A 20,326-nucleotide genomic window follows, 5' to 3' on the forward strand; every position below is an offset into this window, starting at 1 on the left:
TTTCCACAGTTTTGGAAAAAGACATTTTCCTCGTCAATTAAAAAAAAGTGAATATGAATTATTATTCGTTCGGGAAAGTGTCACTTTACAAGACCCTCTGGAGTAATTGCAAATTAAACGAGAGGAAATTTGAAACCTTAGGTTGAGGTAAACCCTAAACCAACAGCGACTGAGAGAGGAAATCTCAATTATTTTTCCAACCCTCCTTATACGACGCCATGACGTTCACATACTGTGCGCGTCAAGCTCCCTTCTTCTCTCATCCACAGCACTTGATGACGTACATTCACACAACATGACGTAATCGAATTTACATTGCCATCCCACCCACACACGCTATACAAAAAATCAATAATACCAAGATTTTCTCCTCAGCCAAGGAACTTTTTGAGAAAAACTCTCGCACTATTATTTCTGTCTTTCCTCTTTCCTTCCTTCTATCCTTTCTTCATTTTTCCCTTATTTCTTTTTTTTATTTTTTATTTTCCGTTTTTCCTTTCTTTTTTTTTTATTTTTTTACGTCTTTCTTTCCTTTTTTCGTTTTTTCCCCTTCTTTTTTCTTTGCTTTCCGTCTTTCTTTTCTTTTTCCTCTCTCCTCTTTCTTTTCTTTCTTTATTATCTTTTGTTCTATTCCTTCGTTTTTTTTGCTTTGCGTCTTTTCCCCCTCTTTTTTCTTGCTTTCTGTCTTTTTTTCTTCTTTCTTTTCCTTCTTCCTCTCTCCTCAGTCTTTTTTTCCTTCATTATTTTTTTCTATTCCCTCCTTTTTTTCTTTCTTTATTTTCTTCTTTTCTTTTCCTTTCTTTCTTTCTCTTCTTTTATTTTCTCTCTTTCCATCTTTTCTTATTCTTTCTTTTCCTTCTTCCTCTCTCCTCTTTCTGTTCTTTCTTCATTATTTTTCTTTCTATTCCTTCCTTCTTTTTTTCTTTCTTTATTTTCTTCTTTTCTTTTCCTTTCTTTCTTCCTCTTTTTTTATTTTCTATCTTTCCGTCTTTTTTTCTTCTTCTTTCTTTTTCTTCTTCCTCTCTCCTCTTTCTTTTCCTTCTTCATTATTTTTCTTTATATTCCTTTCTTCTTTTTTCTTCTTTCTTTTCCTTCTTCCTCTCTCTTCTTTCTTTTCTTGCTTCATTATTTTTCTTTTCATTCCTTCCTTCTTTTTTTCTTTCTTTATTTTCTTCTTTTCTTTTTCTTTTCCTTTCTTTCTTCCACTTTTTATTTTCTCTCTTTGCTTCTTTTTCTCTTCTTCCTCATTTTTCTATATTTTCTTTTTTCTTGTTTTCCGTCTTACTTCTCTTTTTTCTTGTTTTCGTCTTTCTTTCCTTCTTCTTATTTCTTCCTTATTTTCCTTCTTTCTTTTCCTCTCGTTCTTTTTGCTTTTTGTCTTTCTCTCCTTCAATCTCTTTTTTCCTTTTTCTTCTTTTCTTTCTCTTCTCTCTCCTTTACTCTTTTTTTTCCTCTACCTCTTTTTCCCTTGATTCAGTTTCCGTCTCAACTTTTAATAAAACATTTCCAATCAGATTCCAAACTACAATAGAAAAAAGGCATCTCAGATTGCAAATTTCATTTATGAGAAGAATCGACAATAACAAAAAATTTCAAAAATAAAAAAAAAGGGAAAAAATGCCAGAGTTGAAATGAGAATAAAAAAAAAAAATCTCAAGAAGGAAAGCAAACTGATATATTTCAGCAAGAAATTACTTTTCAAGAGATCCTGTTCTATCATTGCACGCCTCGTGGATTCTACACAGTGGAAAGGAATCTAGAGCATCAAATCCAGAGATCTCTCCACCTACGGTTTTCTGTATTATAAAAGTCATAGTGTATATATACAAATACATATATTCATATACATATGTACACATATATTTATGTATACATGAAAACCATGTTCAATTTTCAAGCAGGAACTCGCACACCTGTAAAATATTTAATCATCGTCATCAACTCTCTATTACAGTAGTTATCACATTTCTTCCTCATCATTATTTCGCGTAAACTCTTCGGCGAGGATCAGAGAGAAATATTCGCGATTCCGGATAACGGGCCACTAGCCTCATTTCGATAATCGAAAAATGATGTAAAACAACACCGCCAAAATAATAGCAATTTATTCCTATATTATTACAACAATAACAAACAAAACAAAAAATAATTTTCAATAACAATAAAAAATTATACAACCAGAAAATGATATATTCGACTCAAAGCCAACTAAACTTTTTATTTGCTTTTCAACTTTCAAATAAATTTTATTTCTGGTTTCAATTTTTATTAAACTATTGTTTGCAAGAGTTTCAAATTTACCAAACGATTTATCGTGATATACATCAGATGACATAAATCTCTTAATATTCATTTGCGACATAAATCTTATGATATGAAAATGTAGATTTGTTGAATTTGAATTCAAATTGGATGAATATTACTTGTCTGGAAAATAATTTAATTTAGGAGCTGGTAAAATGAGAATTATTTCTACTTGAGTGTTAAGTCGAGTGCGAGATTCATGTCTAGAGAGCATTAGGTCTAGGGATTAAATAAAATTATTTTCTAATAATCAAATGAGATTTTTGTCGAATGAGTGTCTAGTCAAATAAAAATTACTTTCAATAATCTTTAGGTCAACTACTGTGATTTATGTCGAATTGCCTAAAAAATATACATTTATGTTCAATAATCGGGAATATGAATAAGATTTATGTCATTCATTTTAAATAATTAATTAACAAATTAAATTTCAAATATAATTTTTTACGCCAATATTTATTAAGACGAATAAAAATTAAATATTAATTTGTTCTGTTTGTTTATAACAATTTATTAATTATTTATAATTGAGATCAAAATTCTGGAGTTTGCTATAAGTTTCAATAGTCATTTCTCCCACAGAAATGAATAGTTACAGCTATATTTTTAAATAATTTATCATTTTTCTTTGATTGCTTATAACAATTTGTTAAAACAAATTAATTTTAAAACATCATTTTTTACGTCCGTAATTTTTAATTGCTATAAGAAGAATAAAAATGTAATCGCGACATATATTTTTTTGTAATCGTTCAATGTTTTCCATTTATTTATAACAATTTAATTTTAAATAATTAATTCACAAATTAGTTTTTCAATGCAATTTTTTAAGAACATATTTTGTAAGAGAATAAAAAAATGAAAGAATAAAATAAAACCTAAATCGCAGCATAAATTTTTCATAATTTATAATTACTTTCCATTTGTTTATAACAATTAAATAATTTAAATAAATTAACTAATTAATTTTTAAATATAACTTTTTACGTCTATATTTTTTAATACGATAAATCTTGGAATAAATTTTCTTTATTTGTTTATAATAATTTTTTTTGTTTATTAAAAATAGATTTATATTTGAATTAAAAGATACTTTTTTATGTAATAATTATTTTTTTCCATCGAAATTGCATAATTTTATCTATTTCTTTCTGTAGTGATTAATGATTTTTCTATATTTATTTAAACAAATTGGTATTTAAAATAATGTTTACCGTTGATATTATTACTTCCTATATAATAATAACAATAAAACGATAGATTACATTTTTTTCCTAATTACTACCATTTCTGCATTTGTTTATGCACTTATTTTTTTTTAAAAAAGTTTTATTTACGATTAAAAATAAAAAAAATAAACTTTCATCAAACATATAATTATACATATATAAATAAATAATAATTATTACGAACAATAAAACTTTTAATTATTTTTAAAAATAATTTTATCAATTTAATTCGAAATATTAATAATTTTTACAAAAAAAAGATGTAAAATTGCAAATTAAAAAAAGATTGTTAAAAAGATAAGTAAATTATAATAAAAAAATTGTTGTACTAAATGTACAAAAAAATTATTGTTGTACAATATAATAAATTTAATTCTAATTTTAGACTTTCTTACAAAATTTCAGCTTAATTTATTAAATATTTAAAGAGAAAAGTGGTCGAAAAAATTACCATTGAATTTCTAACAATCACATGCTGTTAAATAATATTTTTTCATTATCCAAACATGTTACGCGTTTTGCAAAAAAATATTAAAAGAAAAATTTGTTTTTCATTTTAAAAACTTGAATACAACACGACATAATTTAAAATAAAAATAAACGAAAACCCGCTTTTTAGTATTTTATATGATTTTTATCTAGCTGATAAGAGCAAAGTAGTAGTATGTTAAATATATTAAGATAATTGTTCTACCTGACTTTATAAATTTCAAGTTTTGTTCAAAAAGTTATTTCATATTTTTTCTACAATGTACTTGTGAACACTTGTCTGTAAAATAATGACTCTCAGATCAAAAAAGTGAATTTTAATTTTTAAAAAATGGATAATCAGAGTTTTACAAAAACTGTTATTATACAATATGCAGCTGTTATAACCGGTAGGTTAAAAAAATTAAAAATTTTTAAATTAAAAAACGAATAAAAAGAAACTTTTAATTTCAAAAAAAATTATTAAAATATTTTTCAAATTGAAAAAATATTGTTAAAAACAATTTTTTAGCAAAGAAATAACTGAATTGTGAAATTCAAACTAAAATTTAATTATTCTCTCGATTATAGAATAAAACAAACGACCAAATTTAATTACACTAATTAAATTCGAAATCAAATTAAATAAATCTAATTAAACAAATTAAAAAATAAATTAACATTAAAGCAAATTAAATTCCTTAAGAGGTTACGTCACCCTGAACGCATGTAAATTAGACGGTTTTTCAAGAATTTTTTTTTACGAAAATATTATATTTAATATATATATATATATAAAATATTATATTAATAATATTATTATTATGCTAATTAAATTTATTGACAAAAAATTAATTAAAAAAATTTTCTTTTCCTAACAGCTGCCTTAATATCAGCAGGCTACGGTGCAACAATTTCTTGGACATCGCCAGCTTTACCATATTTGACAAGTGAAAAACGTGACGTTCCTCTAACAGTGCAACAATTTGATTTAATATCATCTTTATCGAATTTAGGATGTTCATTTGGATTCATAATAAATCCATATGTCTTAAAGTATATAAGTAAAAAAACAACAATGTTACTGTACGTCATACCGCAAGTTACCTCCTGGTTACTTCTAGTTTTAAGTGAAAAAGAACTCATCATCTGTATAGGAAGATTTATCGGCGGAATTTCTTATGCAGGTGGACTTTGCACCATGACCGAATACATTTTAGGTGTAAGCAATTTCGGTAATCGTAACATACTTTTTACAATTAATACTTTTATAATGAGTTTTGGTACTTTAATGCCAATTTTGTACGGCTCATGTTTATCTTATCATCACATGAATATTGCCCTACTAATGACGCCAATTGTATTTTTTGGCATTTTCTTATTCATTCCCGAGTCGATATTTTTTTTCGCAATGAACAGAAGGAAGGAGGAAATTATTAGATCTTTTTCTCAAGAGTCTACGATTGAGGCAAAAAAACCGAGACAACATGGGTTTGAAGCATTAGCAGAAGGTGGAGAACAAGGTACAAATGGTCGTGTATCAAAAGCTGGAGGAATTGGAGCAAGGACGAATTTTCAATTTAGTACAGAGCAGAAGAAAGAAATTGATAATTGTGACATACGTATTGGCAAAAGGGAATCAAGGAGTAGAGTTGATGATGGTAAAAATACTAAAGAGGATGGTCTGAAAACCACTAAAGATGATAGTGTCAAAAACACTAAAGATAGTGGTGAAGAAACTACTAAAGATTATGGTAGCAATACCATTAAAGATGATGATGGCAAAAACACTAAAGATGATGGTGCAAAAACCACTAAGGATGATGGTAGCAAAAACACTAAAGATGATGGTGGCAAAACCACTAAAGATGATGATGGCAAAAACACTAAAAATGATGGTGCAAAAACCACTAAAAATGATAGTGTTATCAACTCTAAAAATAATGGTGGCAACAGCACTAAAGATGTTGATAGCAAAAACACTAAAGAAGCACTTACAATCATTAACATTCCCTCCGGAGCAGAAAACACGACAACTTCCACCTCGAATTTTGAAAAATCAAACCAAAATGCTCCCCACCGTAGAGAATCACCATTTATAACAATAATCAATCAAAAAAAATTCAACATCAAAGAAACAAACTTCTGGAAACTGATAGCACATCCAAATAATCGACGATCAATTCTAATAATAATTTGCTTAAACGCCGCCGACATATTCTCAGGTCACTATCCCCTTACATCATACACCGAACAATTTCTAACACATCGCAATGCAGTCCTACCACCCGATAAAGCATCACTTCTTCTATCATTCATCCGACTATTTGCAATATTATTAAGTACAAAAATTGTCGAAAAAATTGGCAAACGAAATATTATTCTCTACGGTGGAATTATTGGTTCAATATCACTGATTTTAGTTGCAATATTTTTCTATCTACACAATAGAAATTATGATATATCATCGATTGGTTGGTTCCCTATATTTTTTTTCACTCTATTCGATGTGGCAAATTCAATTAGCGTGAGCAATACAATTTTTTTATTTCAAGCCGAATTATTTGATGATAATGTTAAAAGTTTAGGTATTAGTGTAACAAGTCTTATTTACGTAATAATGGGATATTTGTCATTAGTTAAATTTCAAACATTATTGAATTTACTCGGTATAACTGTGATAATATGTTTTTTTGCTGTTTGCACTATTTTATTTCCAGTTATTATGTTTTATATAACACCCGAAACAAATGGCAAGTCTGTTGATGAAATACAAATTGAACTGAAAAAAATAACATATTCAAAAATGCACTTAAAAAATTTAGAAACATTTCAAGAAACAGTTCACCCTAAGAAGCAGTTCAAAATTATATGAAAGATAAACATAATATTCAAAAATAGGTCAGAAGGCCTTAGATTTTTTTTAAACTTTAAAGGTCTAAATTCAGGGGTAATTGACCTATTTTTTACCAAGTTTTGAAAATGTATAAAATTTTCAAAAATAGGCAAAAAATAACAAGTTAACCTTAAAATTTAGGTCTAAATTTAGGGATAAAAAGCTACTACAATTTTTAGGTCGAAAAAAAATCGGTAGGGATTAATAATTTTTATAATTTTAGTTAAAAAGTACAGGTAAAAAAAAATTTTTGTAAAAAGTAAACACAATTTTCAAAAATAGGTTAAAATATAAATTAGGAGGCAAATTTAACCCTTCAAATTCGGGTCGAATTTCAAAGGTCAAAAGATAATACAACTTTTTAGGTCAAAAATTTCGGTTTTAGCAAAGTTTTAGAAATATTAGCTAAAAATTAAATTGCCTATAATTTACTAAATAATTAAAACTTCATATAAAATTGTAATTTTTAAGATCGTAGATTCATGTAATCCTAAAAATAAGGTCAACAGGCAAAATGAAACTCAATATTTAGGTCATAAGTCAAATAGCAAGTGTCGAACAAAATCTCAAAAATAATAAAAAATAATTAATGAAATAAAATAATAAAATATATTAGTATAATTGTCATAATAAAATAATACAATTTTTTTAATTTTTAAAGTCTCAAAAATTAAAAAAATAGATAATTAATGAAGGAAAATTTACTTCAAAAATTTTATTAATTTCAAATTAATTAAATTAAATAGAAAAAAAATGAAAATCTTTAATTTTTTACTAAAAAAACAAATAATACTGAAAAAATGAATGTAAAATAGAAAAATATAAAAGGTAGAATTTATAGAATTTATAAAATTTATAAATAAATATACAAAAAATGTCGTAAAATTTAAGAAAATTCGACTTGATCTTGTATATAATATTTATACACTGTATTTTTTTAAAGAAATTTGTATCTGACTTATTAAATATAATTTTAATTTTAAATGTAATAATAATTTTTAAAAAAATATTTAAACAGTAAATAAATTAACCTGTAGTGAAAATAATCACTTGTATATGCACGAGGAAAAAAAAAATTTTTTCCACATGTCTTAATTTTTTCATACATACCACATGTATTTACATGTCTACATAGATAGTGTAAATACACGTTATTATTTTCAATAAGGAATATAACAAAAAATACATAATAAATAAAAATAACATAAAAAAATGAATACTATTATAAAAAATTTATAAAAAAATATGTAATACCAAGAAAAGTTAATAAAAAAATTATAAATAAATTATTAACAAAAATTTTAATTGCTTCAAGTAAACAAAGCATTAAATAGTATCATCATTACCAAATGTCACTGATCTTCAATGGCCATGATTTCTCAAAAATTTTAATAAGTCCAAAAAGTAAATTTTCATAAATTTTTATTTACATTGTTCGAAGATAATTGAATCTTAAAAAATTATTATTATAAAACAATTATACTAATTAGTTTTTAAAAACATTTTAATGAAATTTTTCAAAAATAATTGAATTTTTTAAAAGAATTTTTGTATATAATTTAAAAAAAGTAATTAATTTTTTTATGAATTTTAATTAAAAATTTTGAATATGATTGTTTTCTCCAAAATTTTAAAAATAATTCTAGAATATTATTTTTTTTATGTATTTCAATTTTTGGAAATATGTAATTGAAAATACTGAAAATATTGAATTTGAAAAAATTAGAAGCTAATTTTCATTAATTTTCATTTTTAAATTTGCCTTTAAAGATTTCTTTTTATTCTTCAAAAATTGATTTTCAAAAATTTTAACAAAATACTTGAAATAAATTAATTATTTTCAATTAAATTTTACAAAATTTCAACTATTCAAAAAGAATTTTCTTATAAATATATTTAAAAAATTTAATTGTGTTAAAAATGATTCAAAAACAATTTTTGAAAGATTTGCTTATAGTTATTTTTTGCATTATAAAAATCAAAATAACTTGCACTTTTTTTTTTTTACTAAAAACACTTATTTTTTAAATGTGCAATATCCAAGTGGACAAGTGTAAGGGGGGGGGGGTTGCCAAATGTCCCCGATTGTCCACAACGGGGGCCAGGGGGGGGGGGGCAAAAATTGTCCATCTGGTTTTTTATATTCTCGATAGGAACTGCCCCTATATCGAGAAGAAATTTTCGAAAATTAAAAAACGAAAAACCGAAACAAAATTATCTGTAAAAATTCTATTTCCTTCCGGTATTTGTATCCAGGAATTTTAGCACACAAGTTTCATATAAACACGCGATTTATACAAAAATACGTGAATTTCTCTTTACTCAGTGAGCCAGATCGTCCGGTAGGACTTGTTTTTGCATAAAAATTTGTTCGCATAAAACTCTCAGGTCGACGACAGGAATGTTGGCATAAAAAGACCTTGACGAGAATAATTAATGTTGGGGGGGGGGGGCGAAAAAATCGTCGGCAACTTTTAATAGCTCCTAGGCTATTGGACGAATTTTTTTTTTTTTTTTTTTTTTTTGTTTAGTGTCTGTCACGTATGATACTCTATTTTCATTTTTTCGTCTCCTTTTTTTCTTTTATTGTCTCCTCGAGAATAGCGTGAACGTTCAGTGTTAATACACTACCGTTTTCTCTAAACTATATCTATATATGTGTATGAGTGTGTAGTAAAGCAACAGGTGGCCAATCGTTTGGGGGGGGGGGAAATGTCGATAGGTCAAATTTCCGTTTGTCTCGAGTGTGAGATGGCAGTTTTTTTTCAACCTCGCCAAAAAAAAAAAAACACATACATTGTATTCAAAATAAAATGTTTCGACATTTTATATCGACTTTTATAACGTGTCGCGGAAAACAAGAAACGACTTTGTAATGGGCACTAAATTTAAGCCACTGTAAAGTCTGTCAGAGAGTCACAAACTTCCTTTAAGGTGTGAGTGTTGTGTGTATGTGACACGTATATATTGGTGTGTAATGTTCAAGTGAAGTGTGTATACAAGTGTTCGGATAAAAGATAAGTTAGTTCAAAAGTGTGCTGACATTGAATGTAGGTGTACAAAGACCTTAGTAGCCGAGTTCCTGTTTTTAACGAAGCGAATTAGAATTTCACACTTTATTCAAAATCGATTTTTTTTGTCTCTCTCTCTCTCTCTCTTTTATTCAATTCCCAAACGTGTTTTTAATTAGGCTAACAATTGTATACACTTTACCTACGCAGGTGAATTTTTTCTTTCTTTGATTTATATTTTACGGAGGGTTGCCTACAAAAATTTAATTCTGTTTTTCCCTTACTTTTTCCGCTTTTTCCTGATTTCCAGACAAAATTTTGACTTTTTCCCTATGACCATGAAAAATATTCTGATTCACTCTAAAAATAAGTAGATACTCCAAGAAAAAAAAATTCTATTACATTTATGTACGAATTTCTTTAATTGTAAAATTATTCGAAAACATCAATAATTTCTTTTCTGAATAAATATTTCATTAGGGGAATGTAGTCAAGGTTGGCCTACTGTCTAGGTAGGCCACTCGCGTTTTTTTGTCAAGTTCACTAGCGCCACCTACGCGCATTTTTGTCGAAGCTTGTCTTAGTGAAACCTAACTTTTTGTTCAATTACATTTTCGGAAAATCGAAAATTGTGTTTTCTGTGACGTCGGTACAAAAAAAGCTCAAAAAAAGTTTTGTGCATAATGTGAAAAACCATTAATAAAAGATAAAAAACAAATTGAATCGTCAAGGCAAGTATGCAGAAAATTTGTGGGACTCATGGTTGAAAGGAAAACAAAGTAAAAAATCGAATCCCGAAACGTATTTCTTTTTGTTTACAACAATTCGGTAATGTTACTTACTGTCAAGGTCGGCCACTATGTGTTTAAAATGCACAAAGTTGAGGACGAGCTACTTCATTTGCAAAAACTGCAATTCTGTATAACTCATAATATAATTGATCATCTTATTAATATTTTTATTTAATTTTATTAATATTTTAGTGCAAAACTTTTTTTTATTTATATTTATTTTTTTATATTGTTTATTGTTATTATTTTGTTATTTCATTAAGTTACAAACTGTAAACAATAAAGAATCAATTTTCCGTAACTCCAAACATGTTATTTTATTTTTTAACGATTAATGCCCTTTGAATTTTAAACATGGCCGACCTTGACTGTAATGGCCAACCTGGACTACAAATTTTTTTTTTTTTAAATCTTTATAACTTTTTCATTTTTAAACCTGTCAATTTACTTTGTACAGAAAAAATGTTCCTATTAAACAGGACTTTCCAACCATATACTTCAATTGTCCAAATTTATTTTTAAAAAAAAGTTATAAACAAAAGTCAAAAAGGTGGCCGACCTAGACTATGTTCCCCTACCTATTATTATTTTTCAAAAGGAAGTAGGATTTTAAAAAAGTTTTAATTCAAACCTTTTTGAAATTCAACAACTTATAATAAATAAGGATGACCGAGTGATGAAATCATTTTTTTATATTATAAGAAGTTACTCTAATTTCTTGAAAATTATTTTCATCATTTCAATTCAATGATTACTTTCTAGAATTTTTAAATAAAATTCTTCTTTAAATAAATTATTTTTACTAATTTTTGACAAAATTTTTCGAGAACTTTCAAATCCATTTGTTTATAATTAAATTTGACAGAAATTTCAGTTATTTAGAAATTCTTCAATTAAATATATATTTGAAAATAAAAACTTTAAATAATTTAAAAAATTTCTATTAAGCTTTGTGAAAACAATTAGTTTCATAGAATATTTAATTAAAAATTAGAAAAATTCAAATTTTTAAATAAGATTTTAATTTGAAACCGTTTCAAAATTCAACTATTTTCAAAAATTCATGCTATAATAATTTTTATGTTCAATTATTTTCTAAAATGTTAACTATAATTCATTTTTAAATCAATTTTTATTAGAAAATTCTACGAGTATTAAATTATTTTAATACAAAAATAAATAATTTATTGAATAATAAAATGTTTCTAAAAATTGAATTCTCATAACGAATTTTATCAACAAATTATTAAATAATTGAATTATCTCGACAAATTTTAATAACATTTTTTAATAAAAATTACATTTTTGGAGGGATTTGATTAAAATTGTTTTAAAAATGATTGAAATTCTGTAATGAGTTTTATTATTTATAAAAATAATTGAATTTGTAAAAATTATTTTTTTATTTATGAAAATAATTGAATTAGGTTTTGCAAATAATTTTATAAAAAAAAGTAAAATTAAAGTAAAATTAATAATTAATTTTTTCGTGCAAATTTGTGAAAATTCTATTTTTAATAAACTTTTTCAAAATTGTTTTTAAATACTAGAATTCTTTTGGGAAATTTTATTAAAATAATAGATATACAAATTATTGAATTAAGAAAAAATTTTGAAAATAATTGAATTCTTGTGATGCATATTGTTATTTATGAATATAATTGAATTTTGCAATGAATTTTATAATAATTCCTGAACATAATTGAATTTATGCGAAGAATTTTATTAATTTTGAAAATAATTGAATCCTTGTAAAAATTTCATTATTTACGAAAATAATTGAATCATTGCTAAGAAATTCCTGAAAAATTTATAAATAATTGAATTTCTGTGAAATTTTTATTATTTATGAAAATAATTAAGTGTTTGCGTAGAATTTTATAAACAAATTTTTAAATAATTGAATTCTTTTGACGAATTTTAATAACATTTTTTAAGAATAATTACATTTTTTTAAAAATTCGATTAAAATTGTACTGCAGATAATTAAAATTCTGCGATGAGTTTTATTATTTTTTTTTTGAATATTTTATTAAAATAGTAAAAATTGAAAATCATTGAATTGAGGACAATTTCTGAAAATAATTGAATTTTTGCCAAGAATTTTATTAAAATTTTTGAAAATAATTGAATTTGGAAGAAGAATTTTATTATTTATAAAGATAATTGAAATTTTGAGGAGAATTTAAAAAAAATGTTTAAACATAATTGAATTTTTGCAAACATTTGTAACTTCTCTAAAATTCAATTTCAATTTTAACTAAAATTCTTCTATAAATCCATGATTTTTAATAACTAATTAAATATATAATAAAAAGTTTAACTAACTTTGAAAGAATTTGAATTAATACAATTTTTCAAAAATCTAAGTTCTTTAAAATTTCTACTTAAAATCATACAGAATTTAAATATTATAAAATTTCAAATTAAAACCTTTTGAAGTTAATCTATTTATTAAAATTGTAAACGCAACTATTTTAGAATTCAAGTAATTTTAAAATATTTAAGTAAAATTATTCGTTAAATTTTTTTAATTCTTGGTAAATTCATAGTCTATGAGACAAATAAAAAGACGCAAAAATTCGAAATTTTCTTAGAAATTCCAAACATTTAATTTTGTCCAGTACTTTTAATAAAAATCCCTGACTTTTCCCTGAATCCTCTAACTTCTCTGACCTGTGGCAACCCTGTTATGCATATGAGTTATTCTTAATGATTTTTATAACAACTTAACTCTAAATTCAAGAAGAAATTGTTTTCCAAAATTTTCACACCTAGAACTGTAATTTTTTCAGCACTTTCAATGAAAGAAAAACCCTGACATTTTCCTGACCTGTGTGTTATTTCTTTCTTTAATAAAAAGAAAATAGATTTTTCGCCCTCAATCCAAATAAGAAACATAGTTATACTTAATAACAAGCAAATATACATTTAGTTACTAATTGATACTAATTTTATCAGAAAATTTGAATTGTAAACGAAGGAGAAATGTTGACTTGGAAAATATCTAAGGTTCACTTGCTCGAATGACTTTCAGGCGTACAAAAAAAAAAAAAATTCAACATGATTACAGAAATGAAAAAAAAAGAATAAACAGAAAAAAAATATATAGAAAAAATCCATAGAGACATGACAAAATATATAGCAAAGTGCGTCAATATTATGCAACCTTGGACCATAACCAGTTAATTTGCATTTTCAAAATCCGTGTGTATATGAACGAGTTCGACTAGCACTTGTAAGAAGAAATTCTTAGAGTAGTTGAAAGGTGGGTGCGGTGCTTAATCCGCTACACACAGCTGCCAAGTCACAGTACTCCTATATGCTGATACCAATCATATTATCAGAGCATTGCGTATACTCTATCTTTAACAAGAAATTCAAACGGTGATTCGGCGCACGTTTAACTTGGCGAATTAATAATGTACAATTACGTTGTTACTAGCTGTTGCATATGGATGATCGATAATAGAGCCCCTGACAGAAATAGATTGCATTATAACAGATAAATAAATCGATAGCAGATAAGAAATGATAGTAGATATTATTACACTCTTTTTTTTCTTTTCCTTCTCAAACCACCTGTACAACATCTAAGTAAACGAGTGACAAAAAAGAAACTTTTTTTTTTCGCAAAACTTATTTGCTGATATTAATAATAAACTGACAAAATAATTATAATTAATAAAATCATCGAAAGAAATTATCAAATCGCAGTTTTCTATTTTTAGCATAAACAGATTTTTTTATCCTATAATTTTATATTCCATACTGAAAAAATATATCAGAAATTTTAATGAACATATAAAAACAAATAAAAGTAAAAAAAAAATGATACAAAGATCATTGGGGGAAAATCTTTACTTTAATTGAATAACGAATCTTCAATTAGCAGAAAACTACTCATTCAGTTTTGAACAGTATTATCAAATTTCTTACATATTTTCTTTTCAGCATAAAAGTTCTTCTCTTTAGAAAAGAAAAAAATCATCTGAAATTCTCATTACATATACAAATTTTTTTTTTCTGTCATAAATAAGAATTTCGATATAAATTTATACATGAATGATATATTTTATCATTTTATATAAATTAATACACCTTAATTACAACAGGTGTCTTGATGATCGAGACTAAAACCGTTGCGTAACGGGAAAAGAGATTCAAAAACCTTACACACAAGATACGTAATAACCTTCCAAGAAGTAGTGCATCTATATCTCGATATATGAAATTTAATCGTTTTCGCACATTGATATACAAAACGAGAGTTATGTATATAACATATATACATACATTTATGTATATAAGTATACATTTATAAGATTTATGTTTATACATACAGTAATAGAAGAATTATAGAATAGTATAGAAGATTTTCGATTTGATATATAAAAAATTAATATAATCAGCTAAGCAGTTCATATTCACAAGGATCATCAATATTTTATTCTCAAGTTCTCATCAAATTTAAAGATAGATTTTTCAGAAGATCAAAATTTTTCTAATTTGAACTCTTTCTATTGAATTAAGGGCATGCGTAACTATTAGGTCACGTGATTCCACATTGCAGCTTCATGGAGTTGCTCTCTAAATTTGAATTACAGGGTTGCCACAAAAATTGAATTGTGTTTTTCCCTGACAGACAAAATTTTGACTTTTTTCTTGACCCAAAAAAGAATATTCTGATTCACTCTAAAAATGATTAGATACTCGAAAAAAATGTTCTATTATATTTATTTACGAATTTCCCTAATTATCAAATTATTCAAAAACAACAATAACTTAATAAAATTCTTCTTTAAATCAATTATTTTTAATAATTATTAAAAAAGTTCTTCTTTGAGAATTTTTAAATCCATTTTTGTTTACAATTCAATTTTAGGTGAAATTTTGATTATTCGGAAATTCTTCAATTTTTTTTCAAAGATTTTAATTGGAAACCTCTACAAAATTCAATTATTTCTCAAAATTGCAATTATTAGTAACTTCTCCAAAATTCAATTATTGTCTAAAACTTTAACTGAAAGTAATTTTTAAATTAATTTTTAATAGAAAATTATACGAGAATTCAATTATTTAAATACAAACATAGATAATGTATTGAATATTTCTTAAAATTAAATTATTTCGACGAATTTTAAAAAAACATTTTTAAGAATAATTATATTTTTCGAGGAATTCAATTAAAATTTATTGTATTAAAAATAATTGAAATTCTAATATTAATATGAAAATAATTGAACTATTGCAAACAATTGATTTTTTCGAGAAAATTTTTGCAAATTCTATTTTTATTTTTTAATAATTGAATTCCTGTGAAATTTTCAATTATTTTAGAAAATAAATGAATATTCGTGTAGAACTTTGTCAAAATTGTTTTTAAATACTAGAATTCTTTTGGGAAATTTTATTAAAATAATACATATGCAAATTAATAAATTAAAAAAGAATTTTGGAAATAATTGAAATTTTTGAATGAATTTTATTAAAATTTTTGAAAATAATTGAATTTTATTACTTTGAAAAAAAATTAATTCTTTTGATGAATATTGTTATTTATGGAAATAATTATGCCTTCCTCCAAATGCTGTTATTATTTATGAAAATAATTGAAATACTGCGAAGAATTTAATTTTTTGAACATAATTGAATTTGTGCGAAGAATTTTATTAATTTTTGAAAATAATTGAATTCTTGTGATGCATATTGTTATTTATAAATATAATTGAATTTTGCAATTAATCTTATAAAAATTCTTGAACGTAATTCAATTTATGCGAAGAATTTTATTAATTTTGAAAATAATTGAATTTTTGCAATGAATATTGTTATTTATGAAAATAATTGAATTACTGCGAAGAATTTAATGACAAATTTTATAACATTATTGATTTTTTTTAATAAATTTATGCAAATTCTATTTTAAATAATTGAATTCCTGAAAATTTTTTATTTTTTTGGAAAATAATTGAATATTTGTGTAGAATATTATCATAATTTTTGTTTTAAAATTAAATTTTTTTTGGGAAATTTAAGTAAAATAATAGAATATTGAAAATCATTGAATTAAGAACATTGTTCGAGAATAATTGAAATTTTGCCATGAATTTTATTAAAATTTTTGAAAATAATTGAATTCTTGTGACGAATACCTACTATTATTTATAAAAATAATTGAATTTTGTAATGAATTTTATTAAAATTCTTGAATATAATTAAATTCCGACGAAGAATTTTGCTATTTATAAAGATAATTGAAATGTTGAAGAGAATTTATTTTAAATTTTTGAAAATAATTAAATTTCTGCAAAGAATTTTAATGTTTATTAAGATAGTTGAATTCTTTTGAAAGAATTGCGTTAAAATTTTTAAAATTGAAGCCAATTTCAACAGAATTGAAATTAAAATTTTTAAAAAATACTCCATTAAATGATTTATAAGTATTAACTTTATGGCAGTTCTTCTATAGAATTAAGTTATTTTAAATAAATTATTGCCAGAAATAAAAAAAATTTAAGTTTTTTTTAGAATTAGTGGTAATTTCATAGTTTATGAGGCAAACAAAAAGACACAAAAATTCATAATTTTCTCCTGACCTGTGGCAACCCTGAATTAGTAAAAATATTAACTAATTTGAATCAGTGACTGACTTTTTTTGCCTTTGAATTAGTAAATTGCTTCCTCCTGGCGGAAGGATTGTATTTTACTATTAAATCAGTAGGGATTTATTTATTTATTAATAAAATTTATTAATTCAATAGCAAAAAATCACTCTCTAATTCAATAGCAAAAAGTTACTCATTAATTTAAAATAGTAAACAATTTTAATAATTCAAATTCAGAGAGTAAAAATTAGTACAAAAATTATAGTAACATTTACTTCGAACATAGTAAAATTTACACAATATAGTATAGAATTTGACAAAAATATTCTATTCTTCTTTATTTTAATAAAAATCACCCCCAAGCTCCATAAATATCTATACGTATATTACAGAAAAAATATATAAAAGTAATTTACAAGCGGATTTCTCTCACATCGAATTACTTTTTTCAAGTGTTCAAAGTGTATACGAAATGGATTGCATTGTTCAAGGGGAATACTGATTGCACGTGTAACTGCATACCTTAACCATCCCCCCTTCGAAATATTTCCCTCCCACCTCCCCTTATTTTTTTTCTTTTCATATTCCCTTCTGCTAATATACAAGCAGATGAAAGCGCCAATTGCAAATGCCAACTATAAGTTCTCTCTGTCAGTTTCAGATTGTACTAAGTCGCTATTATTGGATAGCTGTCAAGTTTTTCTTATACATTAAAAAAAACGATGACAGTTACTGTCGATAAAAGCCTTTTTTTCGTTTCATCGAGAATAATGTATTTTTATTTCTCTCTACATTTTTTTTTAACCGTTTAGAAAGGAAATAAAAATACGAGAAAAAAAATTTTCTACTCAGTGGGAAAAATTAACACGATTAAATGATTACTTATCTATTGTCAAAAAAATATTTACTCGAATCAAATAAATATTTCTGTTTCGTAAATAAATATTTATTCGTATCAAATAATATTTTTTCGTAAATAAATATTTATTTGTATCAAATAAATTTTTTTTCGTAAATAAATATTAATATGATTCAAGTAAATATTTATTTGTGAATTAGTCCTTTCAGGAATACATAAAAAAAACAATTTATTGGTTTTTTGAATCAAATAAATTTTTTCTCAGTGCACACGTTTTTGGTGAAAATAAAACCCCTCGCACGTAAGCTCTAATGTAATTATAAAAAAAAAATACAACCCCTGATAATGACATTAAAACTTGTTCACATTAAATTAGGACTAAATTTTCTTTAGTCGAAAAAAAATCCCCTAAAATTCATCTCCCTAAAAGTTCTTTCGAAAATAGAAAATCGATGCTATTATATAGTATTACTATATAGGTTAATTAATTACCAACAGATTGAAATGTAGGTCATTGAACAATTATTATATATTGTTACTGCTTTATTGTTCGGATACTTAATATCAATTTCGCTTTATTAGATTACTTTTAATCAAGTATCAATTTTCTCTCTAGTCAATTTTTTTCTCCAAAGTAAGAGCAAAAATAGAGATATACTTTTTCACACATGTTATCTCTTAATCTTTATAATAGTAATTAGAAAAAACATCTTAACTTGTAAGATATTGAATTGATAAATTCTACAGCTAATACATAATAAAAAATCTTACCTTATTTAGATGAGTCGTTGAATCCGCGAAAAGATATAAACAGAAATTTTTTCTTTCAAATCTGCAAAGGAAAAACAAAAAAGACTTCAAAAACTGATGAAAAATGCAAATAAAATTTAGAAACAATAAATATAAAAGCAATAAATAGTTTATAAAATAATGTAAACAGAAAAAGAATTGACTTTCTGTGGAAAATTTTGTTTTTTTCAAATAATTCAATTCTTCATAAGATTTTTATAAACATTGTTTTGAATAATTAATTTTTCGAAATATAATAAATATTATGAAAATTTTATTTTATACAATTGTAATCTTGTGGGAAACTTTATTTGTGAAAATAATTGAATTTTTCGATTTTATTAATTTAAAATAGTATTAAAAATAATTGAAATTCTTCGATGAGTTTTATTATTCATGAAAATAATTGAATTCTTATTTAGAATTTTATGAAAATTTTTTTTAAATAATTGAATTTCCATGAAAAATGTTTCTATTAGTGAACATAATTGAATTATTGTGAAAAATTGTAAGAAATTTTGTTGAATAATTGATTTTTGCGAGATTTTTTTGAAAATGTTTACGAAAAATGAGTAAAATTTATAAATTTTAATAATTTCTAAAAATTAGAATTATAATCCTTTCTGAATTAAAATATTTTTTACAATTTTCAACTAAACTTCATCTCTGAATAAATTAATTTAAATAATTTTCCAAAAGTTCTTCTTGAATTCAATTATTTAAATGCATAAACTCAATTTTTTATAAACGATAATAGTTTTTCAATTTTGAAAAATTTCCAAACCATTAAAATTTGGTAAAATCTTTTAAAAATAATTGAATTTTTGAAAAGTATAAATAAAAATGATGAAATTTTTAAAAAATTTTAACTATAAACAGGACCATGATTTATTAAAAATTTTAATAAGTCCGAAAATTAAATTTTGAATCTTAAAAGATTATTACAAAACAATTCTAATAATAAGTTTTTAAAAATATTTTAATAATGTTATTTTTCGAAAATAATTGTATTTCTTAAAAGAATTTTTGTATAATTTCAAAAAACTAATGATTTTTTTCGTGAATTTTAATTAAAAATTTTGAACATTATTGTTTTCTCTAAAATGTTAAAAATAATTCTAAAATGTTATTATTTTTGGAAATATGTAATTGAAAATTACATATATGTAAATATTTAAAATATTGAATTTTAAAAAATTAGAGGCTTATTTCCATTTTTAAATTTACCTTTAAACGATTTTTCATTAAAATTTTTGATAATTCAATTATTTTCAAAATTTGCAATTAAAATTCTTCAAGAGTTGATTTTCAAAAATTGGAACAAAATATTTGAAATAAATTAATTATTTTCAATTAAATTTTACAAAATTT

At 24.0% G+C, this 20,326-nt stretch overlaps 2 protein-coding genes across 11 annotated transcripts in view; one reads left to right on the forward strand and one right to left on the reverse strand.

Moving 5' to 3' along the window:
* LOC122509963 overlaps positions 1-20,326 on the reverse strand; it is a 253,775-nt gene that overhangs the window by 87,570 nt on the left and 145,879 nt on the right. For all 10 annotated transcript variants that reach the window (XR_006302396.1, XR_006302400.1, XR_006302397.1 and 7 more), the window contains one exon: positions 18,938-18,998. The gene's annotated coding sequence lies outside the window, so the exon portion shown is untranslated. The remainder of the gene's footprint in view (positions 1-18,937; positions 18,999-20,326) is intronic.
* Positions 4,285-6,956, forward strand: LOC122509949. Its single transcript, XM_043624294.1, has 2 exons — positions 4,285-4,411; positions 4,883-6,956. Exons 1-2 carry the CDS (start codon positions 4,354-4,356, stop codon positions 6,874-6,876), a joined length of 2,052 nt encoding a protein of 683 aa, XP_043480229.1. The 5' UTR covers positions 4,285-4,353; the 3' UTR covers positions 6,877-6,956.

This window comes from Leptopilina heterotoma, unplaced genomic scaffold (assembly GCF_015476425.1).
Source record: "Leptopilina heterotoma isolate Lh14 unplaced genomic scaffold, ASM1547642v1 Lhet_120, whole genome shotgun sequence".
NCBI classification, from domain to species: domain Eukaryota; kingdom Metazoa; phylum Arthropoda; class Insecta; order Hymenoptera; family Figitidae; genus Leptopilina; species Leptopilina heterotoma.